This window comes from Balaenoptera acutorostrata, chromosome 7 (assembly GCF_949987535.1).
Source record: "Balaenoptera acutorostrata chromosome 7, mBalAcu1.1, whole genome shotgun sequence".
NCBI classification, from domain to species: domain Eukaryota; kingdom Metazoa; phylum Chordata; class Mammalia; order Artiodactyla; family Balaenopteridae; genus Balaenoptera; species Balaenoptera acutorostrata.
In genome coordinates, this window is record NC_080070.1 from 53,721,852 (window position 1) to 53,743,539 (window position 21,688).

At 39.0% G+C, this 21,688-nt stretch overlaps 1 protein-coding gene across 17 annotated transcripts in view; it reads left to right on the forward strand.

The window, feature by feature from the left end:
• ADAM22 (ADAM metallopeptidase domain 22) overlaps window positions 1-21,688 on the forward strand; it is a 235,815-nt gene that overhangs the window by 15,791 nt on the left and 198,336 nt on the right. For all 17 annotated transcript variants that reach the window (XM_057550145.1, XM_057550144.1, XM_028163814.2 and 14 more), the window contains exon 3: window positions 20,106-20,182. In XM_057550145.1, the coding sequence (XP_057406128.1) occupies window positions 20,106-20,182 (77 nt within the window). The remainder of the gene's footprint in view (window positions 1-20,105; window positions 20,183-21,688) is intronic.

Consider the following 21,688-nt stretch of genomic DNA (forward strand, 5'->3'; position numbering starts at 1 on the left):
TGAAGGATTGATCTGAAAGTAGGTTTATAATCAGAAAAGAAAGTAAGGGCTTGTGTCGGGGAGGGGCTCCCGCGTCAAAATGTTAAGATTAAGTAACTGGCCCACAAAAATGAACTCTTTAACATGACTTCAGCTGATTTAGTATAATCAGCTGACTTTTCATGACTTCAGCTGATTTAGTATAATCTCAGGAACAAAATAATTCATATTTTCATTATATATAGTTATAAGGCCATTATTGAAATATAATTTGCATACCATAGAATTCACCCATTTAACAATAGTGTACAATTCAAAGTTTATTAGTGTATTCAAGCAATTGTGCAAGCATCACCATAGTCAGTTTTAAACATTTTCCTCACCTCAAAAAGAAATCCCATACACATTCCCCAGACTCTCTCCCGCCCTGCCTATCTGCACCCCCAGCCCTGGGCAACCACTAATCTACTTTCTGTCTTTATAACTTTGCCTATTCTAGACATTTCATAAAATGGAATCATAAACTATCTGGTCTTTTGTGACTGGCTTCTGTTACTTAGCATAATGATTTCAAGGTTTATCCATGTTGTAGCATGCGTTTTTACCTCATTCCTTTTTTAAAAAAATTTATGTATTTTATTTATTTATTTTTGTCTGCGTTGGGTCTTCGTTGCTGTGCTCAGGCTTTCTCTAGTTGCGGCGAGCGGGGGCTACTCTTCGTTGTGGTGTGTGGGCTTCTCATTGTAGTGGCTTCTCTTTGTTGCAGAGCACAGGCTCTAGGCGTGTGGGCTTCAGTAGTTGTGGCATGCGGTCTCAGTAGTTGTGGCTCGCAGGCTCTAGAATGCCGACTCAGTAGTTGAGGCACAGGGGCTTAGTTGCTCCGCGGCATGTGGGATCTTCCTGGACCAGGGCTCGAATCTGTGTCCCCTGCATTGGCAGGCAGATTCTTAACCAATGCACCACCAGGGAAGTCCCCTCATTCCTTTTTATTGATGAATAACATCCATTATTTATCCATTCACTTTGATGGAGATTTGGGTTGTTTCCACTTTGGGGAAATCATGCATAATACTGCTATGAACATTTGTGTTAAAGTTTTCGTATGAACAAGTGAAAACACACACATACACCAAAGATCAAAACAAGTGTGTTGTAAAACAATACGTATCCTTGAAGCATGAAGTGTATGCTTTTCATTCTACTCTGTTCTTTGTCGTTTTCTAAAAAATCCTGGCATGGTTCACTAAAGTGATTTCAGAGCGTTCTAATGGGTCATGATCTGATCCACAGTTTAAAAAACTGTCCTACAGGATTCCTGACACGGGAGCCTAGCAGTACCTGTGAGGCAGCTATGGCTAAGTTTTTAAAGATTGAGTCATGTGCCTCCTGGCAGCTTCCAGCTGTTAATGTTTGTTTCTTGTAGTTTTCTTGGCAACAGTATTAAAGACGTCTCTGTGGTTGCGTTACTCACCCCTGAGCTGTTATGTGTGGCCTCAGTGAAATCAAGCACATGAAGGTGCATATGAAAATTTCTTCAAGACAACTTTTGTTACATTTTTAATTTTAAAAAGCTTATATTTTGAAATAGTTTAAATATACCAAAAAGTAGATAGAATAATGTGACAGACTTTGATTTTCAGTCTCTTATCTTGATACAGGTAAAGTAATTGAATTCATTCCTTTTTATTGCTGTCTGGCTTTCCATTTTATAAACCTACCCTCATCTATATATTTATTTTCCTATTAATGGCATTTATAGATTGACCCTGAGTTTTTGATGTTATAAGCAGTGTATGCCATTAATGCATACATGTGCGTGTGTTTCTGTGGGGCATATATTTAGAAGTGAAATTGTTGATTCTTAGGGTTTGTCCCTTCTCAACTTCTCCACATACTGACAAATCACACAACGATATACCAAGTTATACTCCACCCATGGTGCATGAGAGTTTCTGTGTATCCCCATCTTTATCATCATTTGGAATCATAAGACCTTAAAATTTCTAACAATATTATGGGTGTGAAGTAGTGTCTGATTACTTTGCTTTCCATTTCCCTGATGACTAATGAGGTAGAGCACCTTTGGTAATCTGTATTTCTTCCTTTGAATGGCCTAGTTATATACTTTCCTCATTTTTCAAGTGTCTTTTTCTTATTGATTTACAGGCATTTTAAGTATGTTATGGATTCTTTCCTATTATTGTTTATCTCTGTTGCAAATACTTTAAAAATTGTGGCTTATCTATTCATTCTCATGGTATCTTTTGTTGTAACAGATTTAAAAAAATTTTCTTGGTGTTATACATATCGATTCTTTTCTTCATGATTGTGTTTATGTATTACTATACTACTGCCGAATCTACTATAGTTTTTTTAGAATAAGTCTTCATTTTTAGTAAAACGACTCTTTGATATACAGTTTTCTTCTAAGAAAGTATTGTAGGATAGTGATTAAGAGTTTGAGAACCTGGAATTAGAGTGCATGGATTCAAAGCCCACCTTTGCCACTAACTGCACTTAATTTCTCTAATCCTGAGTTTTTACACCAATAAAATAGGAATAAGAATAGTGCCCAGCTCATATGTTGTGAGGATTAAGGAGATAAAATGCATAAAGTTTGTAGCTGAGCATTTGGCATATGGTAAGGGCTCCGTACATGTTAGCTCTTTTTTTTGTTGCTGTTTTTCTAGCTCCCATAATGATTATATCTTGGTATAAAACTGTTTGCCCAGTTTCTTGTGTACACAGATCACTGGATTTCTTCGATTGTTTTCACAAGAGCTGTGATTTGCATCAAATGTTCCAGGAGGGTAGAACAATTTGGACCCTCGTGCTAATTCTGGGTCCCAGCTTTGGTCTCACTGCATTTTTTCCAGGAATTTAACAAACCAAGTTAATCTTGTCCTCCCACTCCCCCAACCCCCAGTATAATATTGGTTCAAACATCAGGTGGGATTTGTTGTTGTTTTTTGATTAAATGAGTAACAATGCAGCTCCATTACTTTGGGATGGGAAGCATCTCTGCCTTAGCTGAGCCCTCAATAGTCTGTATCCTCATAGGGCTGCTCCCAGCTGGGAAGTGAGGAAAGGAAGGGAGGGCACAACATGAAGAGATTAATGGGCAGTGAGATAAAGGTTGGACTCATAGTTCCCAAACTAGGCTGAGTGTTGGAAGCTATATTTTTAACTTTAGTAGAGGATAGGATGCTCCATTTAATAGCTTGTTTTATTTTATTTTTAAAAAAAATGTTTTAAAAACATGTTCAAAAGACAAAAATCTAAGAACTTCAAAAGACAAAAATCTAAGGGAACAGACAGTTGAGGAAGAAAGGGCTCCCAGAATTTTATAAAAGGTAGCAGTTATTATAACAAAGACCATTCCTCTTCTGCATTTGAATTATGTTTATGACCACAATTTTAATTTTTAATATAGTTTTTTTTTAAAGGTAAGCAGTCCATTTCTATTTATTTTTCTTTTTTTAAAATTTTATTTATTTATTTATTTATTTTTGGCTGTGTTTGGTCTTCGTCTCTGTGCGAGGGCTTTCTCCAGTTGCGGCAAGCGGGGGCCACTCTTCATCGCGGTGCACGGGCCTCTCACTATCATGGCCTCTCTTGTTGCGGAGCACAGGCTCCAGACGCGCAGGCTCAGTAGTTGTGGCTCACGGGCCCAGTTGCTCCGCGGCATGTAGGATCTTCCCAGACCAGGGATCGAACCCGTGTCCCCTGCATTGGCAGGCAGATTCTCAACCACTGCGCCACCAGGGAAGCCCCAATATAGTTTTTTAATAACAGCTTTATTGAAATATAATTCATGTACCATAAAATTCACCCTTTTAAAGCATACGATCAGTGGTTTTTAATATAGCTTTTAATGAAACTTTTAGTCATCCACAGTTCTCAGTTTTCCCTTTCTCTTTTGGCTCTCTACTTTTTGTCATTCTGTTGTTTTTGGTCCCGTTGTAAACCAGTCGTGATCATCAGTTCCTTTGCTCAGCTTCTTGCTAAGCCGACGCAGCCCAGCATTAGATGTGGCCTTCAGCTCCATGGAAGAACTACCATTTTCTTGTAGTGGATTCCCATATTTAACAAATATTTTAACACTTAATCAATCAACCATGTGTTCCTGAATTTCCAACAGTTTTCAACGAACAGTCTTTCCAAAATCTGTTATTCCAAAGTTAATTGTTTGTGTTATTTCTCTTTCTCAAGAAATAATTGGGTTAGAAGAAGCCCATATGCTTTTCTTTTAGCATCATATGCTCACTGCAGAAAGTGTTCAGCAAGAGCAGCTCCATGTGCAGATATTATTGTTGCTATTGGTAGTAGTGGGGTGTGTGTGTGTGTGTGTGTGTGTGTGTGTGTGTGTATCTGTCTGGAGAGTCTTCGTGGAATAGCCCATCTCCATAGGGCCATCGAGTCTGTTTTAGTTCTCACATTTCGCTCAATGAGAGAAATAGCTACACTTGTCTCTGCACCTTCTGGCCCTTGTGCAGTTGGGTATTTTAGTTATGTTTGAGCTATTAATCATGCCTTTTTATAGCTCCTGTTCTCTGCAGCGTGTTTTCACTAGAACTAGAGATTCTTGATTTCACTTTTCATTGTTCTATCTTTGAATAATGAGGGAACTGAGAAGACCGCAAATATTTAATAGACTTAGATTCCTGTTCCTTTTATGATAAAGTTTAAACTTGCCAGATTTGCAATTAAAATTTTTCCATTGGTTCTTTTATTTTTCAGATTAAGGCTCAATAACTGTTTTGGGCAATATTAACATTGTGTGTGTGTGTGTGTGTGTGTGTGTGAGAGAGAGAGAGAGAGAGAGAGAGAGAGAGGGAGAGAGAGAGAGGGAGATGGAATTAATTCCTGTGATTTGATTTTTGAACTGACGTTTAAAAAATTTACTCCCCAAATATTTATTGAGGATCTACTACAGGCAGGCACTATCTGACTTCTTACGATAAATCAATGGATTAAAAAAAAAAACCCAAATTTGTTTCTTCATGGGACTTATGTTCTAGTAGATAGACAAAAACATAATAAAGGATAAATTATTTAGTATATTAGAAGGTGGCAAGTACCATGGAAAAGAAAAGAAAAAAATATAGCATGGTAATGGACATTGGGAGTGCCAGGGTTGTAGGGGACATAGGTTGTAATTTTTAATAGGGTGATCCAATAGGCCTCACGGAGAAGGTGACATTGGGAAAAGTTTGAAGGGAGTGGGAAGTGAGCCAGGCTCTTCTGTGGAAGAGCATTTCTGGAGGAGAGAACAGTTGGTACAATGATTCCAAGGCTAGAGCATGTCTGTCAAGTTTGAGTAACAAGACTACTGCTCCAAAGAAGGTGGGTGACGGAGGATCTCAATGAAAACTGTATTGGGGGCTTTCCCAGTGAAGTTATTTGAAAGTATCCATATCTCTGGCGGTATTTTCAGTTTCATTATATGTTCTCAAAGGATTGTATTATCTCACCAAAGAAGACCACACAAATTTTCACTTGAGTGGCTGAATGTAATTCATCTACCACCCCCAACGTAATGCACTTGGATTCTTCTTTGCAAGACGGTATTACTTTGGTGCACTTAAATGTACTTCTCTTTTATGTTTATACATGCATGGATCACTCTTTCAGCAGGATTTTTTTAAAAAATAAATTTATTTATTGATTTATTTCTATTTTTGGCTGCGTTGGGTCTTCGTTGCTGCATGTGGGCTTCTCTCTAGTTGTGGCGAGCGGGGGTTACTCTTCATTGTGCTGCACGGGCTTCTCGTTGCGGTGGCGCCTCTTGTTGCAGAGCACGGGCTAGGCACACGGGTCTCAGTAGTTGTGCCTCGATGGCTCTAGAGTGCAGGCTCAGTAGTTGTGGCTTACAGGCTTAGTTGCTCCGTGGCATGTGGGATCTTCCTGGATCAGGGCTCGAACCCGTGTCCCCTGCATTGGCAGGCGGATTCTCAACCACAGCGCCACCAGGGAAGCCCGGCAGGATGTTTTATCCTGTATAGTTGGTAGATATTTTCAGTGCTAGCCTGCCATAAAGCTTACAAAGTAGCACATAGTTTCTACTGTGCCTAACAGATGAGAGGCAGACTTTCAAGTCATCTTTGAACCTATCCTGTTTCACAAATGGAGGAAATAGGTCTAAATTGCATTAAGAGAGTTCTGTTAGCTATTGAAGAGGGAAAAGAAGGTGATTCAGCATTGGGACAAACTACAATTATAGGTTGAGGAACTGTCTCAAAAACATACAAAATAGGCTCAGCAATCATTTTTTCAAGATGGTTTTGAGTAGATGTTTTCTCATAGGTGGGAAGTGAATCACATAACTCATTGAGGTTCCGTAAAGCTCAAAGTTCCATTCTTCTCCCTCTGAACTATAGATAATACATATTTCAAGTCATGTAGCCAAATGGCTACAAACTCACCAACAAATGTTGATTGAATAAAATGAACACAGGGACACAGGTAAGAAATTTTTAAGGAATAGAATGCATATGCTGGTAAAGGTCTTACCCTCTATAACAGTGATAGTGCTTATAAACTACTGGAGAACTAACAAAGAAACCAATAAAATAATTGGTTTAACTAACTAGATGAAAGCAACCTTTGTTAGGGTTATATTCCTGAGAACTAGCAATACTTCCCATTTTGGGCTAATTTACAGTTTGCAAAATAACGTTTGTCCGTCTTACTGTCAGATAAGAGTTGTCAGATTTGTTTTAAATTTGTAAGTGAGCATGTGCTTTGTGCCAAACGAGGTACTGAGTAGTGCTGGGAATACAGAGGCACTTGGTCCAGAGTTGAGAATGGAGGGTGGTGTAGCTGTGAGGCATGGACCTCAAGGAGAGAGGAATAGAGGAACTGTCATCTGGAAGTGACAAGGGGGAAGCAAGAATAATTCTGACTTCTGGATGTAACACAATTCTTGTCACGCACCCTCAGACTTCGGCCGCTCATGCGGTGTAATAATAAATAACACTGAGGGAACTAGACTGTTCTATATACTTTACAGGTATTCAGTCTTCTCAGCAATCCTCAGAAGTTGATACTGTTGTTCCCATTTACTAAATGGAGAAACTGAGGCACAGGGAGCTTAAATGACTCGCCCGAGATTGTTCAATTTGGGAAGGGGTGGAGGTAGAATTTGAAACAGGAAAGTTGGCTCTGGCATCTGGAGTCTTAGCCACTACCCTCTGCCACTTTTCATAAGTAACTGCTCACAGTTTTAAAAGAGAGGGAAAACTCTTTAGGACAAAAGAGTTTAGTACTACTGGATTATGTTACTGCCTGTACAAGAGTAACATGTTTTACCAGACCATACAAATCTGTGGGCAGGGGTTGTATCTTTCATAGCGTCCATGGAGTCCTGAGCACAGGTAGGGGTTCAGGACGTGATGGTGGTGAGGGGGGGGATGGGACCTGCAGGGAAGGCCAGAGAAGGACAAAAAGGATGGCTTGGTGGCAGTTTGCTGAGGATGCTGATCTAGGGAACATTTTGGTCAGGAGGCTTTGCCAGGAGGCAGCTTCCCAGAAGCCCAGTGGGGGTAGTTCAGAGTGACGGCATACACACTTCTCAGAAGTCAAGACATTCTCCCAGGGTATCATTTAATAAATTAATTGAAAAGTGAACTCTCTGTTACTTCAAAGTATTCATTTGCTTCAGAGCAACAAGAAGTAAAAACAAACAAACAAACAAAAACTATTATAAAACGAACAGAAAGAAAGGCTGTGCCCAGAAGTTTTCCTTTATAAAAGAGAATCAGGATATGTTGTAGGAATCCTTTCTTTAACCCAGCGTGTCAGAGGCACAGAGGCCTCGTTAAACTGCAGTAATTTGCCCCCAACAGAGGCAACAACTATAGAGTTTGGTTTATTCAGCTTTATGTCAAAACACATCAACAGCATAGAAGCCTGAGTCATGTATGGAACATTGAAAACAGTTCAGTGCCCCTGCATGCTTGCTCTTTTGTTAAGGCAGAGAGTTTAAGCAGAGGGAAGTATGAATGGCTCTAATCAAGCTATTGGCTCCCAAGCTTTACTGACACACCTTCTCAAGGTCGTGGCTCCTTGTGATCCTATCTGTGAATCTTTTCTGTTTTTTGGATCTTTTTTTTTGGTGTTGTTGTTTTGGCCACACCACACGGGTTGTGAGATCTTAGTTCCCCGACCAGAGATTGAACCCAGGCCCTCAGCAGTGAAAGCGCCAAGTCCTAACCACTGGAGACCAGGGAATTCCCTACCCTTTCTAACACAGAGGAGGTCAAGTTCCATCAACCTTTGACATGATATTGTTTCTATCAAGAGCTGAGTTCATGCCAGTGAAGAAAAGAGTGGTCAGACCTGGATTTTCTTTATTTTTATTCAGACACAAAGTCATAACAATAGTTAGAAATCTCCGAGGTTTTGTCTTGGTTTTTTCTTGTAATGAAGACATATTTCAGGCCTAAGGGGTAGTCTACATTTGATACTGACTTTACATCACTAGACACTGTTACCTTGTCCTAGGTCTAGAGACCCTCCAGTGAGGATTTATATCCTGTCTCCATTTTAGAGCAGCAGTTATTCCTTCTATTAGATCTTTTTAGAGTTGCACTCACCAGCACTACAGAGTTTACTTGTTTTAAGTAGTAATTATTTTCTAGGTTACAGCTGACTACAAGCTATTCCTGCCGTGATGTATACACAGGTATGCACACACATGCACGTGCAAGCATTATTGGATGTACAATGGATAATGTGACTTGGTTTGGTGAGGTTTTCTATCTCTCTCAATAACAGTATCTCTTAGAATTCCTGCTTTAAGAGATTATTTACAATCAATGTATTTTTAAAAGGCATTTCACTTTTCTAGGGAAAGTGTTTAGTGCTAAGGATTAAGTAACACGATTGATCTACTTATTGCAAGGGGCAGTAGTCACTAGTGCCAATAAATAATGGAAGTGCAAGGAAAAGTAATGTCTAGAGTTTTTTCATTACTCTTGTCCAACAGAGTAATTTCAGTATTTTGCTACCCCTTAGATATTTCCTAGTAACGTGTTTGAAAATTTTTACTCTTTAATTTCTTTAGATTCAGGTGCTTTTGAAGTCCATATCCCAGAAAAACTATAGATCTGATACATGTAATGCAGCACATTTAACAGAAATTTTCTCACTGGGTATTTGTTTTGTAATAAACATGCATCATGAATGGATTCTTTCAATTTCCCTATAATTTAAGGGCAAGGAGTTACCCTTCAAAGCAGCTTGGAGACACCAGCTGGTAGTATGTGGAAGCCCATCAGTTTAAGAATTTGGGGGGCAGATTCATGTCATACTGAATCTCTGTAGCAGAATCTTGCTATGTGCTAACCTATGCACGCATTGAAAGATTCCATGTTTCTGAGACATGGTTTCCTTAGGGATGGCTGGTAATCTGCATGCTTGCCCTTAATTGGTCAAGTTCCCTCTCTCCCTCTCTCTCTCTCTCTCTCTCTCACACACACACACACACACACACACACACACACATATCCATTCCTTCCTTCATTTCATAATTGTGGTAATTAAGATAACTGGTGTGTTCTTCCAACCAATCTTCATTCTAGCTACTTGGGAAATCCCCAAAAATAAATAGATATTTTTGCAAGGTTTGTGTCTCATTTTGTGTCCCAGTAAGGAAAGCCTTTGGTGGATGACTGTCAAGTTACAGATAAAAAAACATCTTTTGAATTTTCTTGATATTAGAGACTTACTGCCTTTTTCTTCTTTTTCTTTTAAGCAGGAGCTTTGCTCTTGCAATATTTTACTAAGTTTATTTCTCGACTGTGTTCTTGGAAAACTCTTGGACAGTTGAGATAGTAAAGAAAGAATCTGCTCCTTCTAAAGTTTAGTATGCATGTGTATATATGTATATGTGTGAGCAGAAAGTCCTCTATAATTATGTAGTTTTAGTCTTTTTTTTTTTTTTTAAAGGTAGATGCTGGAGTATCTATTTATTTATTTATTTATTATTTATTTATGGCTGTGTTGGGTCTTCATTTCTGTGTGAGGGCTTTCTCTAGTTGTGGCAAGCAGGGGCCGCTCTTCATCGCGGTGCGCAGGCCTCTCACTATCGCGGCCTCTCTTGTTGCGGAGCACAGGCTCCAGACGCGCAGGCTCAGTAATTGTGGCTCACGGGCCTAGTTGCTCCGCGGCACGTGGGATCTTCCCAGACCAGGGCCCGAACCCGCGTCCTCTGCATTAGCAGGCAGATTCTCAACCACTGCGCCACCAGGGAAGCCCCGTAGTTTTAGTCTTTAGTTCTAGGAGAGAAAAAACTTTCTTACCCTATGTAAATTTGTTTCTTAAAGAAAATACTGTGGAATTCTTATATGTCAGCTATTTATCATGGCATTTTGGTCAGTGATAGCTCTGATTTTTCTTTCCTCAAACACTGGGAGCTGGCCCTTTCATGGAAGTGAGCCTTAACTCTCAGATGCCCCTAATATCTATATAAGGAAGGTGAAATTAAGCAAGCAAGCAAACAAAAATCCATTGCCTTAACAACTGGATGAAGTGAATGTTGATGTGAAGAACTCACCATTCTTAATTTTCTTCTTTAGACTTGGCCTATTTCTGATGTTGCCTCCAGGAAAGACTGTGACCCAGCTGGCAGAGATGACACTTATTTCCAGGCCTGCTTTTATTTTTATTTTTTTAAACAAATTTTATTTATTTATTTTATATCTTTTGGCCGCGCCGTGCGGCATGTGGGATCTTATTCCCTGACAAGGGATCGAACCCACACCCCCTGCATTGGAAGTGCGGAGTCTTAACGACTGCACCACCAGGGAAGTTCCAGGCCTGCTTTTAAAATCATTCGATTTAGAGCTGAACTGACTAGTTATTCATTTGATAATACAATAGCTTAACTGCCTTTCCCCTCCTCTGTTCTTTTTACCTGTGTTTTATTTAACTCTCAGTAGTTACATTATTCTTTGCAACAAGCTTTTATATACTCTTTCACCATAAACAAAAATGTGAGGTGTTATTCTCACAGCATTCTATAATTCATACTATTTTCAGTTCACATTTGGGGAAAAACAAGGTGAAGCATAGAAAGTTTTAGTAACTCCAAAAATCAAATGTCAAGTCAGCAGTGAGGCCAGGAAGACCTGTAATTTTTCTCCCAAGCCTTTCTTGCATTAAGGTAGAGTATCTGTTTCCCAGGGCTGGTTCATCTGAGGGATTTTGTCTGCTGATTTTGTTGCATCCAAACGTTGGAGTTCCTTGCACTCAGATTAAATTACAGCTCAATATGACTACATATGGTATTATTCTCAGGATGCTAAAGATCGTAAAGGTCTGCTCCGACTTTCAGGCTTCTGAGAGAAAGCGTTTTCTTGTTCAGGCCTGAAATGAAGGCCTAGTAATGGGCAGTTAATAGCCAAGATGATGGAGAGACTGATTTATCAGAAGATAGCAGAGCATAAATAGGTAATGAGGCTGCCTGACTTCCTGAATGGAGAGGAGAAAATCAGAGCTGATGCCAGTGTCGGCACAGCCCCTCCACCTCCAGCTTGTTGGAGCAGGGGCCACTGGAGAGAGGGGTCCTCGGCCGCCAGGAATCACAGAGTCGAGGGCTTTCAGTGACGTCAGAACTGGAAACTCAACAAGGCAAATTCACAGAATGCCTCTCAAGAACTCACCTAAGAAGAGCCTTTTTTTTTTTTTTTTTTTTGTGGTGTATGTGGCTTCACTTAGGGCTCCTGGCTGCTGAGATCTATATGACATAATCTCTGTCCTTGGGTAATACATCCCCAAACAGGCGCATGTCCACAACAGTGGAACACGTTTACATCAATTGTAAAATTTTTTGCTTCAAATAATAGCAAGAACTGGCATTTGAATTATAGAGCAAGTATGACTAGAGAGGAATTCCATGGGAATTGGTTACTCATTAGACCCACATGGTTAGCTCTTTAAAAATTCCCGTGGGAGTTCCAATCTATTGCTCCTTGTCCTTCCTTTTTTTTTTTCTTATAGTGTGTTGAGAGTCTGCTGTGTGCAAAATAGTATGCTAAGGTGCTTGTAGAGATGTTTCTTGGCCCTCACTTAATTTATCTGGGGAAGCCACCAGATGGAATCCCTTTTACCTCCTTTTTTGGCCTTCTCTTACTCTCCCTCTCCTTTTTTTTTTTTTTAACTGTTAAAACTTTTATTATTTTGGTTGAACTCAACGACAAAATTCAGGCAGTAAATTGTCAAAAGAACATACATTTTACTTGCAAGAAATATAGGGGGATTCAGTAAGTAGATCATCAGTTTCAAAGCTAAACATATTTTGTCGTAAATTGTGAAGATAAGGGAAAGGAGCTATTGTTTATTGAACATATATCATCTCAAAGCCTTTTACATCCATTTCTTATTGTTTCCAGGATAACGAGTACATTTCTTACATTGTTTTATACTGGTGGTTCTGAACCCTTGGCCACCCCTCAGAATCACAGGGTAGCTCTTTAAAAAATATTGATGCCCAGGATCCATCCCAGACTAAAAGAATTAGAATCTCTGAGTTTGGGGTCCAGGCAGTGGTATTTTTTAAAAAGCTTCCTGAGCAAGCCTGATATGCAATCAGGATTGAGAACCACTGGTTTGGAAGTTCTTTGGCATTTGGGGTTCCAGCCTGTTCTCCCACAATAGATGCCTCACATCTTCTGTCTCAGGAATATAGCATTTCCTACAATCCCTGAATGTGTTGAGTTTCCCATTTTTGTGCCTTTGTAGGGTCTTTTACCAGGAGTGCTTTCCCCTGCATTCTTGGTCTAGGAGCACCTCCTCAACTCTCTGTAATCTGTAGTCAGAGGGCTGCTGTTGTACCTTGTACAAATATCTATTATTGGACTTCCAAATATTTTGTAATAATTTGTGTAGCAGCTCCCCTTTTTGACCGTGAGTTTCCTGGGTGCAGGGGCCATGTCTGACTGTTCTTTTTATCCCCAGAGCCTGGTGTGTTTCCTGAGGTATGGTCAGTGCTCCATAAAGGTTGAATGGATTGTAACTTATCCTTTCGTTTTCACAATAAAGCTACAGAGTGTGTATTATTATTTTTGGTCTTTTAGAGACAAGGACTTTCAGTTCAGAGACATTAAACAATTTGCCCTAGTTTGTTCCATTAATAAATGGAAGACCCAGAATTCAAACCCAGTTCTGCCTGGCTTTAAAGGCTATGCTTTTTTGTTTTCTTTCATTTTGTTTTAAGATGTCCTGTTGCTGGACACTGTTTGGTTCTTGCAATACTAAATATAGAAGGTTGGATTTTAAGAGCCTTTTGGTTAAAGATAGTATGTAAATTAAATGCAATATATGATACAGATTATGACAACTATGGACATGATTGAGTTGACCACATGAAAAGAGGGAGGCATTTAACATACAGTCATAGATATACAATTATGAATAGAAAAGACTAATGCTCTTACACATATATTGTGCTAATTTATGTATTAGGTAGATCTATTTGGTAGAATCCTCTTTTAAAAAAAGCCATTGTTATACAGTTCTGCTTCAATAAGTTCCATATCTTAAGTAACAGACAGGGGAAAACAATATTGTTGATGTGGCTAGAGGAAATTCTAGAATGAGGAATCTTAATGTTAATAGGTTGTAGTATCAGTCTGTTTGAACTGTTTTGTCAGAAGTCCACATAAGGCAATGGAGTAATTACAGTCAGGTTATGGTGATTCTTCAGTTGCCTTGTCTGATGTAGAAGACCAGGGAAAATAGTTAAAAGTAATTATTGGTATTTTGTTTTTTATTGAGCTCAAAGTATTGGATACCAGGAATTACACTTGTATTTTTTAAAAAACTAAATAGAAGCAATCAAATGGCAAAGAAGAATTTAGGATGCAGAATAGCTAAAGATTCTGTTACATACATTGAAGACTTTGTTTTAATTATGTTAATTATTTTCAGAATTATCCTGTTGTACAATACTGTTTGACTGGTAATACTCCCATGCTACTGATATTCATTGATTCATTATTCAGGTTGGGCTTAATTAAAAACCCAAACTACCTGTCTTTCTCCTTGTGTCAAAGTTCTGATTCTACCATGACAGTTTTAGTGTCATCTCTGCTTTAAAAAAAGGTTGTAGGGACTTCCCTGGCAGTCCAGTGGTTAAGACTTCGCCTTCCAATGAAGGGGGTGCGGGTTCGATCCCTGGTCGGGGAGCTAAGATCCCACATGCCTCGCAGCCAAAAAAAAAGCCAAAAACATAAAACAGAAGTAATATTGTAACAAATTCAATGAAGACTTTAAAAATGGTCCACATCAACAACAACAGAATCTTTAAAAAAAAAAAAAAGTAAGTAAGACAAGCTTGAAAAGTTCATTTATATCTGCTCTTTGTAATATGTAGGGTTGCTCTGGTTCATGGCTGTGGATGTGAGGAGAAAAAGACACGCTGCCAAGAAGCAAAATGCATAAGGAGCTTGAGGGTTATATTAACTTCACATTTAAATTTCAGCTATTGCCCGTGGATAATAAACAGGCCTCAATCTGGGGATTGTATCAGGTTCTTCTGGTCCTAAAATTCTATGATTCATTTTTGAAATTTGAAATTTAAATTATCCTTATGTAATTATATTGATTTATTAAATTTTCTTGCCATCTGGATAGTTATTTTATATTTTTGCCTTTTTCTCCCTCAATCTTTTTTCACAGCTATGATCAAAGTCAGCCTTACTGCTTAAAACACACACACTTCACCATACCTGTGTAATTTTTTTTCTTAAAAAATGGATTTCCTTGTGTATTGTAAAGTATAATGCTTAATTTCTAAGGTTGTGCTTTGTGTCAGATGTGGTAATGTTATTGACTTTCCTGATGAAGTCAGAGTTCCAAAGATTGTTTTTCACGGTTTGATTTTCTTCTCATATGCTCTAGAAGTGCTCTTTTTTTTTTTTTTTTTTTTTTTTTTTAAAGTTTTACTTGATTTTATTTATTTATTTATTTATTTTTGGCTGTGTTGGGTCTTCGGTTCGTGCGAGGGCTTTCTCCAGTTGCGGCAAGCGGGGGCCACTCTTCATCGCGGTGCGGGGACCGCTCTTCATCGCGGTGCGCGGGCCTTTCTCTATCGCGGCCCCTCCCGTCGCGGGGCACAGGCTCCAGACGCGCAGGCTCAGCAATTGTGGCTCACGGGCCCAGCTGCTCCGTGGCATGTGGGATCTTCCCAGACCAGGGCTCGAACCCGTGTCCCCTGCATTAGCAGGCAGATTCTCAACCACTGCGCCACCAGGGAAGCCCTAGAAGTGCTCTTTAGAACCCAGTAAAACCTGCAAGCACCTCCAAACTGCAGGATGAAAGCAAAGATGAAGCATGATGGAAAAGGCCTGCCAGGAGGTGAAATGCTGCCCTACTACCAAACAGGGTGATTTGGAAATGACATTTACCCACATGCCTCAGTTTCCTTATTTGTAAAATAAGGATGTGTATTATATGAGCTCTAGGTTATTCTAGGGTAACAAAGCATTTGATTAATAGATTTTAAAATCACAAGTCATTCTTATATAGTAATTTGAAAAAATGCATTTCTGCAAGATAATAATAATTTTCAAATGTCTCTAAGAGCCATTACTACCTTTTAATCTTCTGGTTAAGTTAATAAATATTAGAATTCTGGGGGGCAATATATGTTAGGCACTCTCCCACCAAAGTAAAGAGGAATATCCTGATTAGACTAGTTCTCTCTTCTTAAACATTTTCTTTTCTTTTGAGCTAAGAAGGTAAGGTCTAAGATTAAGGTGTTGAATAATAAGCTGGATTGTTAATTGCATGAGTTCAGTGTAATTCTACTTAATTTATAATTTCTCCAAGATAACCTAAAGAGGTAAATATGTTTCTTCTCTTCAGCCTACTTGTTAAGTCAGACATATGGGGATGGCAGGTGCCTGAATGGTAGACAACCATCCAGAATGCAAGGAAACCATGCTAACATGTATTTTCCTGATTACTACTGCAAATTTGTTTTGGCTGGGAAGTCCTGTGTTTGGAGTTTGATCCTTTTGCCTTCATGAGTGTCAGTTCTACTGGTGCAGGTGCCTTGGTTTTAACCCAGCCACGGAGGAAAATGACACTGAACACTGATGCAATCAACTCGTTATTGGAGTTGCTTTTCTAAATGTTCAGGGACATTGCCAGTGATGCTGTATCAGTTTCCCATTGCTGCTGTAACACGTTATACCACTAACTTAAGGTCATAAAACAACTAAAATTAATTTTCTTATAGTTTTAGAGATCAGAAGCCTGAATTAGGTCTTAAAAGGCTAAAATGAAGGTGTTCTCAGGGCTATGCTCCTTTTGGGGGCTTTAGGGGAAAATTGTTCCTTGTTTTTTCCAGTTTCTAGAGGCTGCCAACATTCCTTGGCATGTGGCCTTTTCCTAACCTCATTTGAATCTCTACTTCCATCATCACATCTCCTTCTCTGACTCTGATCCTTATAAGACTCTGGTGACTACACTGGGTCCACCTGGATAATCCAGTATACTCTCCCCATCTCAGGGTCCCTAACTTTATCACATCCGCGAAGTCCCTTTTGCTGTGTGAGGTAACATGTTCATAAGTTCCAGAGATTAGAGTGTGGGCATCTTTGGGGCTGTCAGTCTGTCTGCCTTAGATCCCTTCTAATCATCCAGGTCATCATCCAGATGTCACCTCCTCAGAGAGGCCTCCATACCACCTAGAACCCTATCTACCCTGGTTACCTGTTTACCCTGTTTTATTAAATCTGAGAACAGTGTATTTATATTCTAAGTTTATTTTTTATCCAATTGTTCATTTTGTGTCATTTTATTTGTCACTTTCTATCTCCTTCCACTAGAAGATAAGCCCCACTAGAGCGGAAACATGATCAGTCTTCTTCATCTTGCCCACCAAATCAGAAGAGTTCCCAGCACTTGGTAGACTCTCAGAAGATGCTTGTTGAATGAATCAATCTGTATACAGTCTAAGGAAGCCTTCCTTACATTAAAACAATATTAATATAATCCCGTTCCTATTACTATCAATAATGCAAACATTTTTCACTAACGGCAGTTAAACATGCTGTCAATAGATTTTCTGTTGAATTTACATAATGGGTTTCTCCTTGGGACATGGCTGAGGTCAATAAAGTAAAATACCAGATGTAAACTGAAGCTGCAGGAAAAAGAAAATATAAGAATTGGAATTAATGCAAACAGTAAATATCTTGCTAAAAAAGAATAGTAATGTATTTTGATCCAAGCTGTAATCATGATGCCGTGATGAATAACATGTGTCCTCTGCCATGTTCATAATAAATGCTGAGAAAGAATGGAGGAGAGAGAGGTTCTTTTTAATTGAGACAGAGCTTTCCTCAAGCTGTTCCCAAAACATGGTTGTTAGCACTTCAGGAAACTCAAAGAGCTTTTAGAGAAAAGAAATTATCCATTGAGGTGGCATTAAGAACAACTTGATGGAAGGATGGCATTTCTGTAAGCAGGTAATTTATAGCTGTGCAGTTGTTGTTCATGTATGCATCCAGGTGATTGATCAAACAGACCCTCAAATGAGTCAGTCAGTCAGGAAATACTTATTGAATACCTGATGCTGGTCAGTACTGAGGCCCTCATATCAAAATGAACCGTATTGAGGAAGAGGAGAGAAGGAAGCTAGAAGGGGTTGGGAAGACTTCCTGGGAGAGGAAAGTTTGGATTGAATTGTGTCCCCTCGAAAATTTATATGTTGAAGCCCTAACTGCTAATGGGACTGTATTTGGTGACAGGGTGTTTAAAGAGGTAATTAGATTAAATGAAGTTGTAAGGGTGGATGCTAATCCAATATGACTGATATCCTTATAAGAGGAGAGAGAGAGAGAGAGAGAGAGACACCTGGGGTACACATGCATAGAGAGGAAGCCATGTGGCCATCTGCAAGCCAAGGGGAGAGGCCTCAGGAGAAACCAAATCTGCCAACACCTTGAGCTTGGACTTCCAGCCTCCAGAACTGTGAGAAAGCAAATTTCTGTTGTTTACGTCATCCGGTCTGTGGTACTTTCTTATGGTAGCCCGGGTAGACTAACACAAAAAGGAACTTGATCTAAGTCTTTTTTTTTTTAATACTTTATTTATTTAATTTATTTATTTATTTATGACTGTGTTGGGTCTCTTAGTTTTTCGTGTGTGGGCTTTCTCTAGTTGCGGCAAGTGGGGGCCACTCTTCATCGCGGTGCGGGGGCCGCTCTTCATCGCGGTGCGCGGGCCTTTTCACTATCGCGGCCCCTCCCGTTGCGGGGCACAGGCTCCAGACGCGCAGGCTCAGTAGTTGTGGCTCACGGGCCCAGTTGCTCCGCGGCATGTGGGATCCTCCCAGACCAGGGCTCGAACCCGCGTCCCCTGCACCGGCAGGCAGACTCTCAGCCACTGCGCCACCAGGGAAGCCCTGATCTAAGTCTTGAAGGATGAATAGGGCCATTTCTGGGAAATGGCCATGGTGAAGATCACTACCCCAGGGTCTGGTTTGGAAAAGCACAAGTGATGAATGAAAGCTACAGAAGAAGTTGGAATGCACATAGTTTGTGGAATTAAAGAGTAGAAGAGAGAACTGAATGTGAATGGGATATGGGTGGGTTCTTGGGAACTTGTGTGCTGTTATGTCTGGGGTGGGGGAGGTGATTGTGGAGGATCTTGATATGCAGAGAGAGAAAGTTTGTATTTGATGTAGTAGAAAATCTAGGACTTACATTTGGGGTTTTGGTAAGGAGTCAGTTTTAGGAAAATCAGGGAGGATATGAACTGTGGCAGATATGGAAATGAAGAGTAAAGTGTGGATCCAAGAACCATCATAAAAAGAAAGAAGAAGCCAGAGTTTGGTGAGAACCTGGGTGTTAATTGGGAAGAGTGAGGAGTTAGGGTTGGATGTTTAATGAGGCTAAGAAGTATCCAGATAGTTCTTCATCCTTGGGGTTTCACGAGGATTGGAATGTGTTAGCAACTGAGGTGTGGCATTCTCCCACTCCCACTTATTTCAAAGATTTTAAAATGGAAAGGTTATCGTGTGTTTCCAGAAAGCTTTATGATTATTAAGCACTCTCCTTTCTCCTGATACCATAGCTTAATGAGTGTGAAAATCCTAGGTATGATTGAGGGGCCCTTTGTGCCCCACAGAATCCTAGAATGTCCCTTCCTAAGATGCGCTGGTTCTTGGGAAGCAGTACCACCATCTGCCTCACGTGCTACATAAATACAGTTGCTCAGATGGTTTATGTCTCTAAAATAGTGTATGCTTGCTTTTCTCACTGCAGGAATTATACATGTTTATTGTAGAAATTTTGGATACTATAGACAAATATGAACCAAAAATCAAATAATTTATAGTTCTACTGCTCAGGTATAGCTACTGTTAATATGGGGAGTCAAGATAAATAGTTTTGCTTCCTTCCTCCTTTCTTTTCAATTATTACATGTGGTTATTCAATACGCTAATATTAATGTTATTGGTAACACTGTATGTTTTTTAGAGTCCCTTGTGATTTTCTCTGGGAGTCCCTAGATTGGCATAGGAAATAGTGATTTTTTTCCCAATAAACTTTTGATGGGTAATGTTTGCAGTAGATGGGCAGAGGCTCAGTTTTTCTCTGAGGAAATTGTGGAAACCTCTATGAAATTACATTTGGTAAATTAGAACTGAACTATTACTTTGAAAGTATGTATTTGAGATTGGATGAAAAGGGTTTTTTAGAAGTTTAGATGTCTTCCTTGTAAATAGATCACATTCATCATCTTAATTTACTCTTGCATTGAACATATTTTTCCCTATTTCTTTTTTAATCTACAAAGCTTAATTTTAAAGGAGTCAGTCATCTAAAACAGAATGAAATGTAGTTCAGTCTTCTTGGAAATGAAATGTTTAACCACTTGAGATAAAGCTGAAAGGGAGGGTACTTGCCCTCCTTGATTAAGTGGTACTTTACTTTAGATTAGTGAATAGTTTCTAAGAAGGTGCAAATTTTACTTTGTTTTTATTTAATTTCTATGTTGAACTGGTTTTCTAATTTATATTATAAAACTTTCAAATGATCATGAGAAGTGCTTATCATCTGATCTCTATGGCTGAATAATAAATACCTTTTATCTTTCTGATATTGCAGTTGACTCACGTTGACCAGGCAAGCTTCCTGCTGGGTGCCTTTGGAACATCGTTTATTCTTGATGTCCTGCTAAATCAGTAAGTTTTTCTTGAGCTGCACTCACTGTTTTCAGATACACATTGAATCCAGTTTCTTATCCTGCTGTAAAATTTATTTTCTTACTATATTTTACTTCATTTTCCAATATCAGTTAAATACTATATTTAAAACTATTGTATCTATTGACTGTAAGTTATAAAGTCTGGTAAATAACAGAAAATGGGTATCCGCTTGAAATTGAACAACTGTAACAGCTTTAAGAATGTAAAATTGAGGGAAAGATTTACTCCAATATTTTGCATAAAGATATATATGACCTAAGTTCCTATGAATGACAATAAATTATGAAAATAATACTTTGAGTATTAAAACATCTTTCTTAAGAACAGCAGAAAAGGTAAGTTACCCTTTTTGCTCAGTGAGTCAGGGGACTGGTTGCATGATAGTGTGATTCCAAATAATGCCATTAGATGCTTTGATTTGGGAGTTGATTTTTATAAGGTTTAAGGTACTGGAATTATTCTGTAAATACTATATAATTTTGGAAATTGTCATTACCTAGAATTTTAGGTTTGGAATAGTAGAATTATAAGTTTGGGAGTGGCTTTTGATAAATCACTGGATTTAATCTCTTCCCTCTGGGTTAGTATCTAAGAAGTCTTACAGGACATTTAGTTGTCTATTCACTTTTTAAAAAAAGCATTAGTATCCCACTTCTTATCCTGAGGAAGCAGGAAGAGACCAGGGCTCTGTCAGCCAGTGTTTCTGAGCTGAGCAGCACTGGACCACAGCTTTGCTGAAATCAGCTATGCAACAACTTAGGAAGAAAGTTTCAGGCCAGGAGGACAGTACGGTAGACCGAGAGTGAGAACTAGAGCCTAATTTGTATACAGTGGGGACTCAGCCAGATGGAAGACTCTGAGTTGATAAAAAAAAGGATGTAAGAGGCAGTTCTTAGAGCTGTACTATCTGGATAGGTAGCCACTAGCCTCTTGTGGCTGTTTAAATTAAAATTAAATAATTAAAATAAAATAAAAAATTCTGTTTCTTAGTTGCATGAACCGCATTTCAAATGCTCAGTAGCCATGTGTAGTTAGTGGTTACCTTATAGGACAAGGTAGAACATTTCCAACATTGCAGAAAGTTCTGTTGCACAGTGCTGGTTTAGAGATTTCCTTTGAGGAAAGGGCACATGTGCACTGTTAAGATTATTGAGCGAGGTCAATCAGTATTCAGGAGAATTCACTTCTTCCTTTTAGATTTTAGTCTATGTTTAATAGATTATTTTAATAATTAATTTTACTAGTATCCTAATTTTTATGGAATTTATTTACAAAGTTTTCATCATACCATAGTTATTGTTTTAGTGTTTAAGTTATATATTAGTTTATTTTTTAATTAAGCTGCCTTGTAGGTAGGTACATTTTGTAAGTAGTGCTTCCCTCTTCCCACATTTTTGTTTCACAAACAATTTAAATACTGAAAAGCATGTGTTAGATGGCAGTCTGTTATTTGGGTGATCTAACAGTGGGAGTGTTTTGTTC